General features: G+C 31.7%; 1 protein-coding gene across 1 annotated transcript in view; it reads right to left on the bottom strand.

Moving 5' to 3' along the window:
* Window positions 1-498: 498 nt before the first annotated feature.
* LOC148307956 (corticotropin-releasing hormone-binding protein) overlaps window positions 499-21671 on the bottom strand; it is a 42402-nt gene continuing 21229 nt past the window's right edge. The window contains exons 2-7 of the mRNA XM_088262546.1: window positions 21405-21522; window positions 18244-18404; window positions 9398-9608; window positions 5319-5494; window positions 3118-3226; window positions 499-1057 (exon numbers count right to left, since the gene is read on the bottom strand). Coding sequence (XP_088118672.1) covers window positions 915-1057; window positions 3118-3226; window positions 5319-5494; window positions 9398-9608; window positions 18244-18404; window positions 21405-21522 — 918 coding nt within the window. The 3' untranslated portion in view covers window positions 499-914. The remainder of the gene's footprint in view (window positions 1058-3117; window positions 3227-5318; window positions 5495-9397; window positions 9609-18243; window positions 18405-21404; window positions 21523-21671) is intronic.

The following is a 21671-nucleotide window of genomic DNA, read 5'->3' as shown; positions in this document are numbered from 1 at the left end:
CTATGCCACGGCGCATGTAATGAATTTTTAAATATATTTTTAATCATATATCTGGGAAAAAACAGATATATCACGCAGAAAAAAGTCTATTGGGAAATAAATTTAAAAAAAAAAATCAGCAAATACTTTAATTCATGATACCTAAAGTAATATCCGTATTTTGTCCGCCTCCGTAGTGTAATGGTCAGCACGCTCGGCTACCGTTCTGGAGGTCCCAGGTTCGATTCCCAAGGGGGGTAAAATAAATATAAGTGATTTTTTCACTGTCATATTTATTCAATATTACCCTGGACTGGTACCTGAAGCGGAGGGCTGATCACCTTTCCTTCATGTGTAAACGATCAAGATAACACTGCGTTTACATGACGCAGTGCCCTATGCACCATTGGGGTGCGGATAAGGGTTTTTATTTTATTATTATTAAAGTAATATTATATATAATATTTATATACTTTATTCAATGATAAATTGTTATAATAAATTGTGAAACAGTTGAAGTGAGTGTCTTTTATGTTTTTATTTTTAAATCAAACACAGATTTTTTATCAACTAAGTTTTAAAAATTAGTACATTAATTAAAATGGAGTTCTACAAATTAAACTCTAAATCAAAAAATAAATGAAGTGTTTGTAAATAATCAATGGTTCGAGGGTTGCCTATCACTTATTTAAAGTATTAAACTACGTATGGATTTACCATAAGATTCAATCGAATATAATTTTGTCCTCCTATTGTTGCATTACGCTTAATTACATAAATATACATATATTTCACTAGGATAAGATATATTTTAAGTTTTATACTGAAACCGCTAGGGGTTGTTGCATTTCCATTCTCATTTTTTGACTGCAAATAATCACGAATATGTTGAATTGACTACACATAATTTACTATAAGCTGATATATCGTGGCGTCTACATTCCGCACAAGAGGGTGGCGTCCATTACGTCTTCCATTCCGAGCTTCTTGACAGCGACGGTGACAGAGTTCTCGAATCGTCCACCGGACACTAGACGGACCGTTGTCACCTCGCAGAAGATCGATGCTGCAGACCTAGCTGAAAACGAAAATAAAGTCAATAATTTTCAATTGATAACACTCCAACACCGGAAAACACTCCCTGAGTCTTATTAATTATCTTATTTACTAACAACAACACTAACACTACAGTCCTCCTCAGGGGTAGGCAGAGAGAATAGAACGCTACGCCACTCTGACATTGCAAACAATTTTTGCATCTTCCACATTTACGTATCTCCTCATACATACCCGCCGATTATTCCACTCCTGACCTAACCGCTTTCAAATATTTGAAATACTTGGTAATACCAAGTTTTATTTGGTCTTCTTATGCTCCTACTTTAAACTACATTCACCTCATAAATTAGTTTTACCGTACATATTTCATTAATTTCCTTAATTTTATCGATAGTGCTCATTTCACCCTTGCATTTTTTCCTTATTTCAATATTCGAACATCTGTCCTACGTTCTTTTGCCGCACATGTGTCTGAAAGATCGTATTCTCACTGCATTCAGTCTACTTTCATTTTTCTTTTTCTGGACGAAGTATTTTTATGTGTTGCTACTTGGATTGATTTGTAAAATTTTACTTGCTTTTCCAAGTAAAAGTTCTAAGTCATGTTTATTGATATATGATAATATAAGTCAATTGTTAATTTTCAATTGTTTTCGTTTAAAAAAAATAAGGTGAAAAAAGACCACTTAAATCCATCTTGTTATGTGATTTGTTATTTCTAGATTATAAGTTATAATTCAGCCCTAACAATTTTTGTTTGTACGAGTACGCCAAAGATATATTTTCAAGAAAAAACCTTGCCTTCTCTTATACACCGCATCTGAGGACTAAAGTTTCTTTGGTGATGCCCACGTTCACTTATGAAATACGTGATAACTGAAAAATAAATTAGAAAACTGTCCAAAAGATTTTTTTGCAAAAAGAAAATAAAAAAGCCTTTTCACTGATCTAATGGCTTGATTTGTAATATATATTTCTTAAGACTCAAAACGAAGAGGTCATTTAAAATAAGTATGAATTGGCTTTATTTTTTAGGAATGGAAAAGATCGACAAGCATTACTTGTTCAGCATCGTATGTTTGTACCTACACATATGTACGTTTATTTGAATATAAGGCACTATTTACGTACAATTATATGGCTCGCCTAATGGGTACATTTCTGTGAAATTACATGACATTTGTGGAACTGTGATACCATGATACGTGAAGCGTATGACTGCTTCATGCAATCATCGATTAAGTTAACTCACCGTCATTACAATCCAGTACCATATACGTCATTTTCACAAACGCCATTCATACATTTTGAAGCATAATAATAATGAAATAAATCATAAATATGAGAAGCAGTTCCGTTATGATTTTTCTTTAATATCTAAAATAATAACTCTCTGTTAAAATCATAACATAATGAATACAATAAAATTAAAACATAAATTTACTAAAGAATACTTTATTTACCATGTAAGATTTTTTTTCTCAATTCTAGGACGAAGTTAGATGAAATATATTTAATAATTTATTGTTTCGAACACTAGATAACATGTTTTTACCCTACTGAAGATATATCAAAATAAATTTATTTTGTCTCATCTGACGCGAATCATCTATCGATTTTATTTAGAAAAATATGGCAGCTAAGAATCTTAAAGCTTTCAGATTGGCATTAAGCTGGCTCCAACTGTATTGCACACATTGATAGTACATCTCAAATTAAGACACCATGATTTATAATTAATAAAAATATAAATAAATTCCAGAACAAAATCGATGTTAAAAGCTTTTGCAAGATTGACGTCATCTTTTTATAAAAATGTTCATCTTTTCTCGAAAACATTACTTTACCAAGTGATTCGTTCGCTAGCAAGCTTTATTGGTAAAAATGTATTTTATTAAAATAAATAAAAGTGATGTTAATTCTACGACGGTTTTATTTCACAAAAATACGACCACACAAATTCGCCGATTATTTATTATTATGTTGTGCTGTCCTGCGCGCTGAGAATCTTGTATGCACGTAGCAAATGTTCACATGTACGTGTTACATATTCGTAACATACATAGAACCTTCACTTACCAGGTGTAGAGTCTAGACCACAAACGGAGTCCACCTTTTCCAAGTTGGCACTGTCAAAGCCTGCCGATCCTCCAATCTCCACGTAGTCTGGTAAACCGCGCTTCTGACACTGTAACGGAAGGGTGTTCAACAATTTATTTACCTATGTTTGTTCCACATGAAACGGTTTGGTATGATACAAAGTAAAACCACTTTTACGTTTGTCAATGTAAACACGACTAGTTTAGAAAACCACAGATTTTCTCATGGGCAGGTGGAAATACAAAGTATATAAGATAAACAAAAGTTTATTTTTAATTTATTATTAGATTAAAACCAACATTTTTAGCTTTTCCACTTTTTTTATTTGACCAGCGACTGGGTTTCGTCGTTACCGACATCATCAGACTGGACCAGTCTGATGATGTCGGTAACGACGAAACCCGGTCGCTGGTCAAATAAAAAAAAAGTGGAAAAGCTAAAAATATTGGTTTTAATCTAATAATAAATTAAAAATGCAATTCCATCATGAAGTGTCAGTGGATAATATAAATCTATTAAAAAGTTTATTTTGTATTTTTGCATGAAAAAGCATTCCAATCACAAGTTTTATACCCTGTAAATATATCTTTCAATACACCTTATAAATGCCCAGACATTTTTTAATTTATATATATATATATATATATATATATATATATATATATATATATATATATATATACGCATTCATTTGAGCATCTGTTAAACTAGTGAAAATATTTTTAAATTAACATAAAAATACAAGTTATCCTCCAATTGAAAATATTGTCTCATTAATTGATTTGGCAGTCACTTTGTGGTAAAATCTATCCATTTTTAATTAATGTTTTACTAAGTAAATACCTTAGTTACGGTGTTTGAAAATGATGCGGAATGCATCGAAACACGTGTCATAGTAGATTTTAAGAAATAGTGGTATTTACTAAGTAAAACATTAATTAAAAATGAAAATATTGTCATTTTATTCGTACTGAATGAAACGGTTCGCTTTGTAGATTTCCGACTCTGAAAATATCGTTTAGCTAATGTTTATTCTACAATGTAATGATAATGATACTGTGTATTTCGTGCCTACTTCCCTCAGACAACTGAATGACCAGCCTTCATTATTCAGGTAAAAGGCTAGACTCTAGGGGTAGGTAATATCTCTTTGTACGGGAGTTAATTTATTCCATTAGGCCTGAGTTGATTTTTACAGAATAAACAGTGCGAGTGAACGATGACTTGAAAGAAAGTAAAATGTGGAAAACTCTAAAAATACAAACGCGAAACTGATGTAAAGGTATGGAAATTTCCCATTACAATATATTTTGTCCGCCTCCGTAGTGTAATGGTCAGCACGCTCGGCTACCGTTCTGGAGGTCCCGGGTTCGATTTCCAGGGGGGGTGAAATAAATATAAGTGATTTTTTCAGTCTTAGATTTATTTAATAATACCCTGGACTGGTACCTGAAGCGGAGGGCTGATCACCTTTCCTTCATATGTAAACGATCAAGATAACACTGCGTTTTCATGAAGCAGTGCCCTATGCACCATATGAGATCTCAAATGTAACTTCTGTTAAAATTATTGTCTTAAAAATACCTTTTCTCTTTTATTGGTGTTTAATAAATCATGTATTGTATATAAGGCTTTTCTTATTTAATCAACCCTCATTAAACTTTAAGCAGCTGATGGAGATCTTTTTTTGAAAAATTCGTTCATGTGGGTAGGGAAAACCTGATAAGTGTAGTTTATGCGGTTTTTGTATATTTTATTATTTAATGTAATAATTGTTTCGGTATTATTTTTGTTGTACGAAAGGATTTTATTATCAATAAAAGACTCGAAGCTCAAGATGTTTCCATCTACAGATGAAAATATTAACTCTTAAATAGGTAGGTAAAAATAAATCCAAAACGAATGCAATACAGTTTATATTTAAACATGTAGAGGGCGGCAACTATAGTTTACAAAAGCGGTTTAAGCGGCAAAAAATAAGTAATTTATTTTCAATAATTTGACATTATCTTTTTGGTATCCCATGATGTTTTGAATATCAACATAAACCACATTTATAATATCACTTATAATGTTAACACGGCTAGTTTCGAAAACTACAGATGTTCTCATCAACGGGTGAAAATACAAATGGTTTTAAAAAATAAAAGTACTATTTTGTACATAAATACTTAACCAACCTTGTGAATGGTTCCAGTTTCAACTTCCCGGCTGTTCCTAGCGGAAGCGACGCCAACACTGAGAGCCACAACCTTCACAGATGCAGGGAACACAGTAGAAAGGGAACAGTTGGATGCTTTGCCGTAGTTGCGCAGGGTATAGATGTCTTCTACATCATAGAGAAGGACGTTGCAGGCTGTGGGGAAAAAAACAAGTAATTTGTGACAAATTCAAGTACAAAAAAATATTCACAATATTTGGAAACTTTCTATATCTATGTTTACAAATCTGGGTATGGCCAATTAGGGGATATTTTTATATTTATAACTCAACATTGATGAAGAGGAATATGGATGTCTGTGTTTTAACAGGGTCTGGTTTTCTTATCAGATTACAGGCCAAGATTAGTCAGATTTACATGGTCAAGAATATGGAAGTTTGGGTTTTTCATGAAAGTCAATTCTTCATTAAAATATCTCAACTTTACCATAGATGGTTCTGAGAATTCGCATGTGAAATAAGGTGTCAATTGAAGGATAAATACTAAATTTGAGGAGTATGATTGACAAGCATGGGTAGAATGGTGAATGTTATAAATGTATAAAGCGATGGCTAAAACCAGCCTAAGATAGGTCATAAGCCCTTTAAATATTCAGACCATATTCATATTATTGATTGATTCGGCAGTCACTTTATGGTAATATGTATCTGTTTTAAATTTGAGTTTCACTTGGTGAATACCACTATTTATTAAAATCAATTTTGACATGTGTTTTATGCATTCCGCACCAGATACGGTGTTCAAAAATTCATCAAACACAGTGGATTTTACATAAGAAAAAGTCATATTTACCAAGTAATACTTATAAAATTTTCAGTATGTTCAAATATTTTTTCACAAAATCTGGATTATCTTCATTTATAAGAGTTATTTTTCGGATATGTTTTTTTTATCTAGCTTTAGACATGAAAAAAAATTGAATTATCCATGTTCTTGTTCCTGTATGTTGAGATATCATTATTAAAAAGTATAAAAGTACATTATCTCATCTCCCAACTTTGAGAGTTGAAAGTAATTCTTCCGATTTCTTAATCCGGACATCCGTTCTTTCGCCACGTAATATCCACCCAACCATTTAAAAGTATCGTTTACTTTGTACCAGAAATACAAAACAGCAATATTTCAAATTGATAAATCTGTTGATATAAGATAAAACAAAAATAATACGGAATGAAACGTTTGGTCGTGAATTATTTAAATTTTGTTTACCAAACATTTTAGTGACGACATTTACATATATCTAAGCTTTAGAAGGTAAATCATCAAAATGAAAAAGAGCAAAGCTTTGTGTTTTTTTAAGTTGATTTATAGCATTTCATAATAGGATTTTCAATATTACTAACGTTATAACTCAAAGCAGTTTTCGGCTATTATCATTTTCACAATTCACTAGAATTTTTTTTGTATACACATTTAAAGAAAAGTCTACTTGATTCATTATGCGTTTTTCGACATTTCGAATTAATATCCCTAATCAGGTTTACAAAAATAATAATTTTTCGTGTTCTTCTATGAAATATATACTATTTATCAAGAGGATATGTCGAGTTCAGCCGTATTCTCATAGTTTGTGTAAGTTGTTTATTTTCTTCAAATTAGCCTACGAGTAAGTAGGTGGTAGGTACCACTAATTTCTATAAATTTAGTACTTTATTTCGTTTGTATGAATTTAGGTGTTTTTTCTTTATTTATAATCACACTAGTGTGTATTCCATTCGAAACTGGATTATAAATAATAATTTTTAAAAAATTATCGCACCAATATATATATATCAAACGGGTAGGTACTCCCATCTTAATAGCTCATTAGTAACAATTTTACAACTTACATATTAAATAAAAAATAATTTAATAAAAATACGTTTCATAATATAATACTTTGAATCTTTGAAAAACCAAAGAAACAACACTTTACGTCTTTTTTCATCCGGACCTGATGGTACATGAAGGCACCTGAGGACACTGCATCACATAAACGCTGTTTTTATCTTGATCGTTAACACATGAAAGAGTGAGATATTAGAGTGAAAAAATACTTAAACCACCCTGGGAACCTAACCCGGGACCTCCAGTACGGTAGCCGAGTGTGCTGACCATTACACACTCTTTAATCTAAAAAATATATATTTATTATACTTCACATGGTCCCTACAAATAAAAATATAATTGTATTTATTTTATTACGAGTATTATTTTGGTGATCTCTCATAACTTTGAGGTTTTTCCCTTTAAATCGTGGCATAGTAAGGGAGAATGAAAACTTTCTTTTGTCATCTTTTTATAAACGTTGGCTTTTAGGGTCATACATCTGGCACTTATTGCGAAACTTAACAGGGGTTGACACGCTGTACGTTATTACTAAAAGATATCGCTTGATATATTGAGACGGGTGCCAACCCTTTGTGTTAATAACGTAACACACTCTCTTTATTAATTTGTTTTGTTTGGCTACATAGATTAATTTTAGAATCTTTATTTTTTTACAAAATACATATTTAAATAATACAAAATTGTTAGTAAATATACATACAATACATTTCTAATATAACGTTTGTACCTCTCTAATAAAGTAGATACTTGTGTTTAGAGAGGGAGTTCGTATTACAATAAAAAAACAATATAAACATAGTAAAGTGTAAAGTAAGTATTTGAGCGAATAACATGAAATAAAAAATTAATAAATCTGTTTTTTTTTCTTCTCACACTGTGAATACGTTTCTCACATTAAAATATCTGTCGTGCGAACAATTTTATATTTAAATATTTAAAATTGATTAAAAGTGATACGCTTACTTTGCTTAAAATAATTCAGCTTAAAATATTAATTTAAGCGAAATTTCGGACAGAGTGGTTTGGTTTCCTATTCTCTCTGCCTACCCATGCGGGAGGGCGGCGTAATGGTCAGTTAGTTTTGATTGTTTTACCAGGTAGCAATATCCTGTGTAAGCTTACAAATTGAGGTTACTGACCATTTAAATTGTATGTTTTTTGATATCTTAACATAACGCTCACTCCTTTCAACAAAGTCATATTATTAATCAAAAAACTTGATTTTTCAGGAGACAATTTTCAATGTTAAAAAAATTAATAAAATGTATTAAATATAAATATCTAGCCAGTTCTTGAACTTTTTACTGTGAAACAGATCTTTTTAGGTAAAACCTGAAAGTTTTTTCTCCGTTTGAAAAATATTTCGTATATTTAGTAAAATAATTAAACAAAAGCATTTCTTCAAAATGCAAAAACAACACTTTTTACCCTGTAGCGGGTAAATATTAAGTAAAAAATATACCGCTTTTGCTGGGACATTACGTTTTCTGGGCATCCCGAATAAATGCACAATTGAAAATTTACGATTTTTGATATTTGACGTTGTTGAAAGGAGTGAGCGATGTGTAGATAAAGGAGAATGTGGAAGTCTCGGTATTTACAGAGCTTATGACCTATTGTAGGCTTGTTAAGTGATCACATTACACACGTGTAGCATTCACCAATTCTACAACAACCACATAACTCAATTTTTTTATCTCCTAGATGTATGGATCAGTCTCTCGACCTAGTACATGTGAGTTCAGTTATGATTGTTGTGAACTCAAATGTAGTGTGTCACGAGATTAGTCAAAATATCTAGGAATTCCAAAATTTGAGTAGTGTGGTTGCAATCATGAGTAGAATTGGTGAATGTTACACGTGTGTAAAGTGCTTACTTAACCAGTACATTACAGGTCGTAAACCATGTAAATGTTAAAACTTCCATATTCTTCTTCATCTGTTAAAATGTCATAATTGCAAAGCAGTTAGTCAATCAAGATAAGTACAATATTTAAGTTTTTGCAAATGTTTGTAAAGTGATAATTTAAAAACTTTAAAAACTAAAACATCTTTGTTTTAATTACTTTTTATTGGAACACTTTATCCAACCGGTTTCGACGAGAACATTGCCATCAACAGGGTTTATGTACTAAATTCTAAAACATGTTTTTGAATTTAGTACATAAACCCTGATGATAACAAAGTAGGCGATACATGTGTACTTACGTGCTGGGTTTTTGACATGGCGGACCGTTATGGAGAAGCCCTTCCCCTTGGCTGGTACGCGGTATTGGAGGAGAGCCACGTTCTGGTTGCTGATGAAGACCTGCTTCACTCGCCTCGTGCCGCAGAACTCGGCGAAGCGGTCGTCCATGGGGCGAGGATGATCCCCGGCGGGAGGGAAGTATTCCCCGTTCAACTCCCAGCCATCAATCCACTGAGGAAGAAAATATGCCAAAATTATTCAAACCGAGATATCATTTTAATATTTGATATTCATTAATTTATTTTATTTGCTTGCGAATTATACAGATTGTACATAAAAATAGTTATATTGGAAATAATAAAGCCAATTAAATAATACCAAATTTATGGTATAATTATGTACTGTTGAACATTAACCCTTTCCGGTCCATATTTTTTTTTAATTCCACAGGTCCACAAAAGATAAACAGCATTACAGGGTTAAACAATACATCCAAGTTTTTCATTAATAAAACTACACTTGTGTTTAAAAATTATTTTTGTTTTGAATGTGTACAGTCTTGTCTCTTATTATTACATTGTAGGTACAGTAAATACGAGTGAGAAAAAAATATGTTTGCTTGTATTTCAACACCAAACTGAAGAAGAAAAAAATGTCGAATGACATTCGACATAGGACTCACCGGAATAAAGTCGATGCCGAATGACATTCGACATAGGACCGGAAAGGGTTAAGAGATACAAAAAAAGAGACAAGAGGGTATTTGTCTATGTGTGTGTGTGTGTGTGTGTGTGTGTGTGTGTGTGTGTGTGTGTGTGTGTGTGTGTGTGTGTGCGTGCGTGTGCGTGTGCGTGTGCGCGTGTGTGTGTGTGTGTGCGAATGTTCTCATGTACCCGATTTTCACGAAATTTCAGGAACTCAAATAGGTTTAATTATTTAGTTATTTTTAGTTATTTACAAATTACAAATTGTAACCCTCACTAGATCAAAATGTTATTTTTCAAAAATTTTATTTTTAAAAATTTAATTTAATAAATTGTCCAATTTGATTTCTAAAACGTCCTATTGGAAGTGAAAAACTTGTTACAACAAGTATACTTATTAACAGAATGATTTTCATAACCATGGCGTTGAAATTGAATAAAACGTGCTAGAAATTTTCAGTCAAAGGGCTTAAAATTCAGTCCAGTGAAAAATTAATTATTCGTGTCATGTTGAACTTCATGTTTATCATAAAAGAGACGAATAATTTCTACAGCTAAATCACGTACGCTTCGAATTTATGGTGATAATAATTAAAACCTTAGATTTTTGCAAGTGAAAATAGATTCAATTATACAGTGACTAAATTGGGATGCGTATATTTTACATAAAAATGAAAAATTCACAACATATGTAGATTAAACTTTAATGGATAAAATGATGGCTCTAATGTTTTTTCTAGAGTTTTTTTGTACCAATTGAAAACATGACGCATCAAAGTTGAACGTAGGATGTTTTCGAAACAACAGCTCGTTAAAAATAACATTGATTTTAATTGCCAAAAAAATTGCAAAAAATTGTGTTCCAATTATATATACACATATATGGTTTTATGATACAGTTTGTCAAAACAATACACTTTTTCGTAGAAGATGTCTAGAGATATCGTCGTGTTATTTATTTATTTACTTTTTAAACGAAATAAATTGGTGCATTGGTGGGATTAATAAAAAAAACATTATCTTCCAACAAAACAAAATGACTAGTGAAACTGGTCATCGTTTGCAATTAAAGGACAGACGAATTAGGGTATCAACGAAAAAAATATACATTTTTTTATTACCTAACGTCCAAGTGACTGTGAAATCTAGCTACGGCTTATGCAACAAAATGACCCTACTCAGACTTCAACTTTTGAAGTTTTATAGCGTATGCCTTCTCGTGATTGGATTTACTCTTTATGTTTAAAGTTACTTTAATTTCATGTAATTCATGAGCGAAAATTCTAGGCAAAAACACTTGCTACAAATATACATATTATATTTTATTTGAACTATAAATTGATGAAAAAAAGAATGGCAAAGGAACAAGGATAAAAATGAAGGTGAGAGGGAAGAGGTTAAGGAAACCAAAGAAAAATGATGCCATAGATAGTTATGGTTCTAATGATAAAAGTTAGTTCATACTCTCTTAAGATATAATATTTTTGAAGTAATTCTTGTGTACATTCGAGGTAGTTTAAACAAGTACGAGTATGCAACCGTAGTGTCCAGATATTGCTGTTATTTTCCTTTTCTTACTTATAAAATACCTGAATCCGATAAGAGCATTTGGTTAGCATGCCAGAGGCAACGGGTTCGATTTCCAGGGGGTTTAAAATAAACATGGACGATTTTTCGCTCTTATGTTTATTTAATACCTAGGACTGATACCAGATATGCAAGACTTATCACATTGTTTTCGAATGTTTAACAATCAAGATACACTGCGTCAACGCGATTCAGTGCCCTATGCACCATTTGGTGTGGATAATGGTTGGGAGAAGAAGAAAAAAAGTCCACAAAAATATTTAAATTCTTTCCACCCTCAGAAAAATAAGAAATCAACGTAAATTTCACAATAACTCAACCGACGTCACAAGCTTATTTTCACACTTTACAAACGGAATTCTGATAAATAACCTGTAATATATATTGAATTTGTTGATTCAACTATTCCATCACGGGAAAATAACTGTCAACTTTTCTACGAAATAAATTATGATAAATTAAGATGCTTTTTAAATGAGGCATAAAATTTTCTAATTCAATAATTTTGACAACTTTTAGAGATTTTGCGAGCAAGATTCTTCGTGCCACGTAAACTTTATTACTGATAAATGAAATTTGCTGATTTAACCCCTACGAATTTCGTATAAAGCACGCCATCTTTAGGCCCAAACCCTGATGCTTTAAGTTACGATTTAGATAATAAATTGATTTTATATTGACATCTCGAGATAGATGACAAAGTATACAAAAATATCAGGGCATTTATAGAGCTGACAAACTGTCATAAACTGGTTTAAGTGATCATTTTATACAGGCGTAACATTCACCATTCTACGCATAATTAAGAACCAAAGTAGTGTTACTTAAATTTCGGAAGATGTAAATATCCTATAATTGTCACCTTTTTTGTATGTGAGTTCTCGGCACCATCTTTGGTTAAATTGGATAAGTTTTTATTTGTCAGAGACCTTCGCGAATATTATGTTAGATTCTTCCAAACGTATTTGTAAGGTAAAATAACTCCTACGTGATCAAGCATTTTAAATATTTGAGCGAGGTTAGGTCAGGAGTCGGAATAATCGGTGGGCATGTATGAGGAAATGCATGAATGTGGAAGAGGCGAGGATTTGAAAATAGAAGCAGAGAAAGACTGAAAAAATCTTGGGATGATTACGTATTTCAATTACTTGAAAGTGGTTAAGTCAGCAGGCGGATTGATGTATGATGGGATACATGAATGCGGAAAAGGCGACAATTTTTTGCTTAGACAGATAAATCTGGTGTTTTATTCGTCCTGCCTACCCATGTAGAGAAGCAGCGTGATGGTGAGTAGGTTATTTTTTTTAAAAATCGATACTATTTCATTGTAATGAAGCACCCTTTTTCTGAAATTTCTGAATTTTATAAACCCCCAATTTGAAAGCCATTACTTCAATTCAACACTTCAGTACATTACACCACTAATGGAGTGCTCGATCATTTTGTAACTTTTGAACTTAATTACTCTACGTTAATACATAACTTGGGCAAACGCTAATTTCAGAGTCCAAGGGAAACTTTTGTGTTTATAAAACTGTATATTTTCATCCAATTCAATCACACAACACACAAATTTCATTTAGACCGAAAAAAAATGGTAGATAAATGATTTTTTTTGTATCGATCTTTATTTTAAATTTGCTTCATGTTATAAAAGCTTTGTCACGAAAAAGCACCAGCAGTACGTGATAGAAGTGAAATTGCTAAATACAATAAATAATCAATTCGAGATCCAGAAAAAAATACAGAAATGAAAAATAATAAAGAACTTGCATTTAAAATATCCTGTTATTTCAATATTTATTCTATCATTGATTTTGGTTTCAATTAGTAGAACTGACATGAATGGTTTATGATACCTAAAATATGAGAAATTTGTCCGTGATTTGATATTTTAGAAATAACCAGATTTTGATATTGATTTACAAAATATTACTTACAAAATGGCCCAGTATCTCAGCTGTTCATATATAGTGCCTGATCTGTACATCTACAACTCGCGCATGTACGATACTATCTCATACTATCATTTTGTATCGTTGTGTATACGTCACTCTCTTTTACTCCACTTCCGTGGCGTCAGAAAGTATAGCTCTCTTTCTCATTCTTTATACGTTATATCCTCTTTTCTCTCACGTTACAAATGTTCCTAATAAACGTAATACGTCCTTGAAATTTAACTCTCGATTCTCGTTTAATTATTGACTATTGAATCGCCGGATAATGTGCTTCATTTCAAAGTTATATTACAGTATACATATATGAATCAGTTAAATAAGTCCATGTCTCAGTTCATTAATGTAGGCACAACTAATTTCATAATTTCAAGAATATCTGTAGTTCTCGAAACCAATCGTGTGTGCATTAATAATCTCAAAAGTGGTGATATAAATCATGTTACAATAGTCACCGTATTATTCCAAAAATGTAATACCAAATTGATAAATAATACAACTGTTTTAGTCAATTGTGGTTCCAAGGACTTCTATGAATCTGAGTTTCGGGTTGCAACCTCATTTGTCTAATGACCGCCTCTACATCAAATACAAGACACTTGAAGCAAGCTACTCACAAACGAACTGTCAGAGTGATGTATGCTTACCAAGTCGAAAGGTATACCGCAGGCTTAATAATACACTGACGTAATCCAAATATTGAGAAAATACACTAACGTGTATAGAGTAGTGTCTTGTTACGCCCTTTATATGTATATGTATATTTATATTCGTCCACCTCCGTAGTGTAATGGTCAGCGCGCTCCGCTACCGTTCTGGTGGTCCCGGGTTCAATTCCCAGGGGGGTCAAATAAATATAAGTGATTTTTTCACTGTAATATTTATTCAATATTACCCTGGACTGGTACCTGAAGCGGACGGCTGATCACCTTTCCTTCATCTGTTAACGATCAAGATAACACTGCGTTTATACGACACAGTGCCCTATGCACCATTGGGGTGCGGACAGGGGGTTTATTATTATATTTGTATTATATTTGGAATACATAAGTATATGTTTCATTAAATTTGATGTTTAAAAGTCTATAGTTGACAGTACCAAGTCTATTTCATACATATCGCATCTAGCATTTTTATCGTGGGTCCGTTAGGGTCGCATAGCGATCAAACGCACTTTAAACACATTTATGATAAGTATATGGTATCTTTGTTCACCTCCGTAGTGCAGTGGTCAGCGCGTTTGGCTACCGTGCTGGAGGTCCCGGGTTCGATTCCCAGGAGGGTCAAAATAAATATGGCCGATTTTCACTCTCATATTTATTTAATATCACCCTGGACTGGTACAAGAAGCGCAGGGCTGATCACCTTGCCTTCATGCAATTTACGATCAAGATAACACTGCGTCACTACGATGCAGTGCCCTATGCACCATTGGGTGCGGATAAGGGTAAGAGATATGGTAATGAAGAAAATTATATATAACAATATTTCAAGTTTGGAGACAAACTCCCACAGTGAAAATATTCAATAAATACAGCTTATGACAGTCAAATAACTATAATATGTATGTAATAAAACAATCATCATATATTCACGAAGAGAAGCTCGAATAAGTCGAGATGGGAAGAACGTTTGCAAAGACAGAGTGGCTTGGCATTTTATCTACGCTGTTAACAAAAAAAAGTTCAGAAAGTTTTCTCAAATGATGAATGAGAATTGAAGTATTAAAAATTGTTTCATATATTGATTCGGCAGTCACTTCGCGGTAATATCGATTTTAAATTCTTTTACTTTGTATATACCTCTATATCTTAAAATTTATTTCGACGTGTTTTGATGCATTCCGTATTATTCGGTGTTTGAAAATGATGCAAAATGCATCAAAACACGATTTAAAGCAATCAATGGTGGTATTTACCATGTAGAACTTAGAAATAAAATTTGAAATTATCTTATTTCTACTATAAAAGGAAATTTCCACACTAAATAAAGAAGATGATTAACAATTGTAGACTTAGTTTAACCAAATAACGTACTAACTCCACAGCTGTCACCTGGTTTGAACGAGAATGAGGTTGACACTCCATTAAAAATCCCTCTCAACTATTTACCCGCAAGATCTCAACTGTAATGTCAACTCTGTTCTCGAGTTAACCATTAACTACCGATGCTGTTTTTATTCAAATGCCAGCAACGAATGTGAATGGGGTCTTATAGAACTTAAGTTAACGTGAGGGTAATGTAAATAGGTTTTCTTTTTTTTTCAGATAAAGATAATTAAATTTATTTCAAATGTCACAACTGACTGTGTATGGGGTATTATAGACTTTAAGTTAACGTGAAAGTTTTATTTAAAAAAAATAAAAATAAAATGAGATAAAGATAATTAAATTTTTATACGATTCACAATTGATAAAAATGGCGTAACGTGTGATTAAAATTTTATTTGATGTTCATTTTAAAATGAATGGTAAATATCCATTTATGACATAAGAGTATAATAAAGAATAAAACAATAGATCACCAGAAAATGGATTTATTGGATTAATTTATAAATTTTGTGTTGCATCAATTACAAACTAGAAATTTATTCTACTTACCTGATTAGAAAGCGCATTTTATTAAAAAAAATTAAACACAAAACCTCAAAATTAAAAGTTAAATCCCAAATTTGCTAACATAAGGGCATCTCAGACCAACTAAATATTTTAACTTGGCCTAACTTACTAAATTAACACGCATGACATGAAAAACTCATCCATAGCATAAGAAAAAACATAACTCCATTATATATTGTTTCGATATATTTACAATTATTTAATAAAATCTTATCACAAAGAACAAATAATATAATTTCATTTATTGATTCGGCAGTCACTTTGTGGTAAAATCATCCATTTTTAATTGATGTTTTACTTAGTAAATACCACTTTTTACGGTGTTTAAAAATGATGTGGAACGCATCGAAACATATGTCACAGTAGATTTTAAGAAATAGTGGTATTTACGTAGTAAAACATTAATTAAAAACAAATAATATAACTACAACCTAATGAATTCCTCTCCTCTCCTTTTCTATCCACCATAATCTATTTTATTCCATACTTTCACCCTTTAACTCTCACTCTTATACACACACACACTTACACACACTCGCACTCTCACACACACATCGTCCTAATTTAAAAATACATTTTCTCCCTTACTATACAATAAAGTATTTTAATATGTGAAATTTATTTAATTGGCTTTTGTTATTGTTAGATCTGACTATTTTTATAATTCTTTCATGTTTATGCTGTATAATTCTCAAATCAATAAAAATAAATTATTTCAAGATCTCGTAAAGAGAAAAATGGGTTAACTCGGTTTTGTTGAATAGCTCGAAACCTGAGTGGCCCCTTCGTCAACTTCGCGCGTCGGTGGTTAAAGGTTAAGTACGAAGCTCAAGTACAAGCAAATATTATGTCGGTACTGTAAGTGCGTATTCCAATCATTTTGCTGTCACCCAAGATCCGAGATTCATTTATAAACGTTTATTGTAGCAATGATGAGTTCGGGTATAAGGAGATGACGGTGATTGTTAACGTAAATTGGGGTTAATTGAGTGACGGATTATATTGAAAATATAAATTATTCAATTTGACGGAAATCAAAGTTTATCTGAGTTCAAGATTTTGTACTTCAGTCAAAGAAAAAAAGAAAAAACTGGAATTTTATCTTTCGTTTTTATGAAAATAAATATTTATCTCTCAGTAATAGGAAAAATGCCTCTTTTTTAAAGTCAATATAATTAATAAATGGTACCTATAGCGAAGCGTTGGTAGGTGCAAAATAAAACAACAATTTTTTTTTTCATAGTGACTGCAAATATTTATATTTAAAAAAATTGTCATCGCACATTTCCTGTTATTTTCAATTACTCACTTCCATTAAGTGTGTTACAGTAAAGAGTGGAGCTTCAAAATGTTATTCAATCTACAAAAGATGGTAATTAAATAATGGGAAAAGAGTTTCGTTTTTTTTATAATTTACACCCCAGTCTTCATTTTTTTAAAGCTCATACTTTTATCGGAGCACCTTCATTAAAAAAAATTAAATAAAGCTTGTAAAATTTATAATTAATTATTTTTCTGACTCATATCCATATCCGATGGTGCACGATGTAACATTGGATGGATGGAGTGCTATCATAATTGTAAAACATTACATTATGAGAGAAGTCATAATCAAGTATAACGGGATCCCAACATAGCCTTAGCATCTTTTATACAAAGAAATTATTGAAATTTTGGTATTTACTGCGCCTAAAATCTTGCGTTGCCTGACTTAAGTGATCACTTTATGCACTTATATCGCTCACTATTCTCTTCCCTCAAGAGAAGAATCATATCGCCTAAATTGTTAAATGTTGTATTTATGCATTATTTTAACAACCGTGTATGTGTCTAGGTCCGAAACTGCCATCTGTTGAGAACTTAACCAAACAGATTTCCCCAACATTGCTGAGAACCCTTTCTATTTTTTTTTTCATCTTCTAGGAGAAGCCTGAATTATTGCTTTAATTCATTTGGTTCTTATTTGACCAGTTGAGTATTTTCGTATTTTTTTGGTACTTACCGCAACTAGTCCTTCAGCCTCGCAAGGAATATCGAGGAACGTGATTATCATCTCAACCCTCTTATTCGGGTCCGTGATCATGTAGATCCCGCAAACCGTTGGCTCATCAGTTACAGACTTGTAGAAGAAGTGTCCCTCATCTGACGTCACCAGCATGCAGTCTGAAACAAAGGTGCATCATTAAGTATATTTAAAATACAAAATAAAACGCAAGTATAAGACCAGTTTTTGTTTATTAATAAAAACACGACTAGTTTCGAGAACTATAAAATATAATATTATCTACTCGTATTTTAAATATAACTATTAGCTTCATTTTTTATAATACATAGAGACATTCAAATACACATATTCATTTCATATATACATACATTTATTATACGTATTAAGGCTCTTTAGGCATGGCCTGTGTTGAGCCGAAAACTAACATGTTAATACAACATAATAATTATTAAGCGATATATATGTCTAATTTTAAACTTTAAATGAACAGATAATTTTGTGTATTCAAAATATAACTGTTAGTTAAGTACTGTTTTTACATGTCTTAAATTATTAAATTATATATAAAACATTTAAAAATCTAACTATCTATCACGCCGATTATCCGCAGTGGTAGGCAGATAAAATAAAACGCCACACCGATCTGACTTGGCAAACAATATTCGTTTATTTCACGTTCATGCATCTCCTCATACATACCCGCCGATTATTCCGACTACTTTCCAGTATATAAAAGAAATTTATTTTATTTTTTAATATTTCATATATGTTTTTTTGTATTCTTTATAATGCTGTGATTTTAAATGATATTTTTATTAGTCTAAAATAAATAAAAGATATGAATGTCAATACTTTTCATTTAAATAAAAAGTAAAATATATTTTTGTGTATTCAAAATTGTACTCTAAGTTAAAATTATATTTATGTAAGTCATAAATTATTTATGATACAAATCGCTCACTCCTTTCAACAACGTCATATATAAAAAATCGTTAATTTTCAGTTGTGTATATTTTCGGAATGTCCAGAAAATGCGCTATGGCGCCGATAAAATATGCCGCTTTTGCTGGAATATATTCCAGCAAAAGCGGCATATTTTAAACTTAATATTTACCCCCTACAGGGCAGAAAGTGTTGTTTTTGCATTTGAAGAAAATGTATAGTTCAATTATTTTTTTTAAATATACTAAATATTTTTCTAACGGAGAAAAAACCTTCAGGTTTTACCTAAAAAGATCTGTTGCACAGTAAAAAGTTCAATAAGTGGCTTGATATTTATTATAAATACATTGTGTAATATTTTTCAACTTTAAAAACGATCTCCTGAAAAATCAAGTTTCTTGATATATGACGTTGTTGAAAAGAGCGAGTTAAATGTCTTTATCCAATGGTGTGGAAATAAATAGTATTAATGTATGATTTATTTTGATCGCATTAAATGTCATAAAAGTCCCACACGTGAGTGGTTTAAAATGAGTGTTTAATGGCTTTTGATTACATTTCATACTATTTTATTACCTCTCGTTAAATAAATGGACCCATTAAATAAAGTGTCGAATCAGGGTATTCCAATTCAAATTGTATTTTCATTAAAATGAATACCCACCCCTCCGAGTACAACTGGTTAAATATTAATTCTGCTGGCTACCAAAGTTCCGTTCGCGGAAACGATATCTAGGCTACGAAATGCAAAGCTGAAAAGCATCCAAGGGGAGGAAAAACAATAAGGCATGATATTATTTTCTTAGGGCAACCCTTAAAAATAATGAAATGAAAATGTAACCTTCCTACGATTCGTATTATGCTTCAACAATCGTCTCAAATCCACGATTCAATAATCTCAAGAAAATTCCTTTTAGATTTCTATTTTCATATTCTCCCTGACAAAATGTCAGACGATACGGAGTATTTAAGTGCTTTTGAGATGGATATTGACGTTTTTGTTCATATCTTGATTGTATAATACGGTTTGTCGGTTATTGACACTCTTATATAGCTCTGAATACAAGTGGATCATGTTTAAATCAATTGGTAACTTATCAAATGATTCAATTATTTTTTGACAAGAAGCTTTATTGAAATAATCGCATATTTTTTTACTGGAATTACTTTCTTGAATTAAATTCAGTATTTAAGATCGAATTCATTATTTTAAAGTGTATAATGTCGTCTCTCTTAGGGCATAAAAGATATTAATTAATCATTTTAAAACAGAAGCGTGATTGACTTTTCGAGTATCATAGATTCACAAACATATTTGACTCGACGTCCATTTTTCAACGTACATATTTTACATCGCCCAATTTTTGAAAACTGTATGTCTATTACGGATAAAGCTAAATATTAAGTTAATCTATAGGTACGTACATTTTTTTGTTTACACCAATATATTGAAACAAAATGTGAATTATATAATTGAAAGTACGATGTTTGGGGAAAAAAATCATTTCAATTAAATTTTTAAAGATATATAGTTTATAAAGTCGAGATGAAGAGATCAATATGAAGATATTACTTAAGGGCGCTTGTCCACTGCCCGGAATTTTACCGTCCGGCAGTCCAGTTTTGAAAAATAAAAGCGACTACGACAGTTTAGCATGATCGAATTTACACGCAACGTGTTCACGCACCGATCAAGAGCTCTGATCCGAAGAAAGATGGACAAAAGCACAAGCCAATCCAAGACAAACACTGCAATATATCGTTCCGAACATTTTTTATTTGTTGCCGACGGATGTTAGAGGTCAAAATAAAAGATGGAACAAAGGCAAAATAAAGGAATGGGTAAATGATCAAGAGTTAACTTTATGAACATTGTAAAAAAGATTATATTGTTAATTTTTCTCCTTTTTTGTGTGTATATATTAGGTTAAAATGGTTAAAAAACAATAAAAAAAATAATAATAAATAAATAAATAAAAAAAAAAAAAAAAAAAAAAAAAAAAAAAGAAAATGATCCTTTTTAAAAGCTAACTTACGTGCCGGATGGTAAAATTCCGTGTAATTCCTTGTAGCGGACAAACACCCTATGTATACGAAACGATTTATGAATAAGAACACAATTAAATATAAGATAATCCATTAATATGTGTTTGGTGCAAAAAAGAGTGTTGTGAAAATCTCCACATTTGTGTGTGGTGAAAATAGGGTTATGTTACCTTTAGCGGAGTCGATAACGTGATGTTCAGCAGCGTCGCTTGCCCTTCTCGCTCTGAATATGGCGTTATTGCCATATGTGTAGGCCCCTATTAGCCTCGATCCCGTTGGCGAAGTGTTCTGCAACAAAACATATCATCAATACCCCAGAGTAAATGTGCATACTAAATATGTAAATGTCCAGGCCTCGATATTCTTACTTCTTAATTTAACGTATCCTAACTTGAGATGGAAGATCTACGTTTCATACGAAAGAAGATGGAAGTCTG

The sequence above is a fragment of the Brachycentrus maculatus genome, unplaced genomic scaffold, assembly GCF_059751285.1.
Source record: "Brachycentrus maculatus isolate JH-2025_06_01 unplaced genomic scaffold, ASM5975128v1 h1tg000183l, whole genome shotgun sequence".
Classification (NCBI taxonomy): Eukaryota; Metazoa; Arthropoda; class Insecta; order Trichoptera; family Brachycentridae; genus Brachycentrus; species Brachycentrus maculatus.
This window is presented reverse-complemented; position numbering and strand designations above follow the sequence as displayed.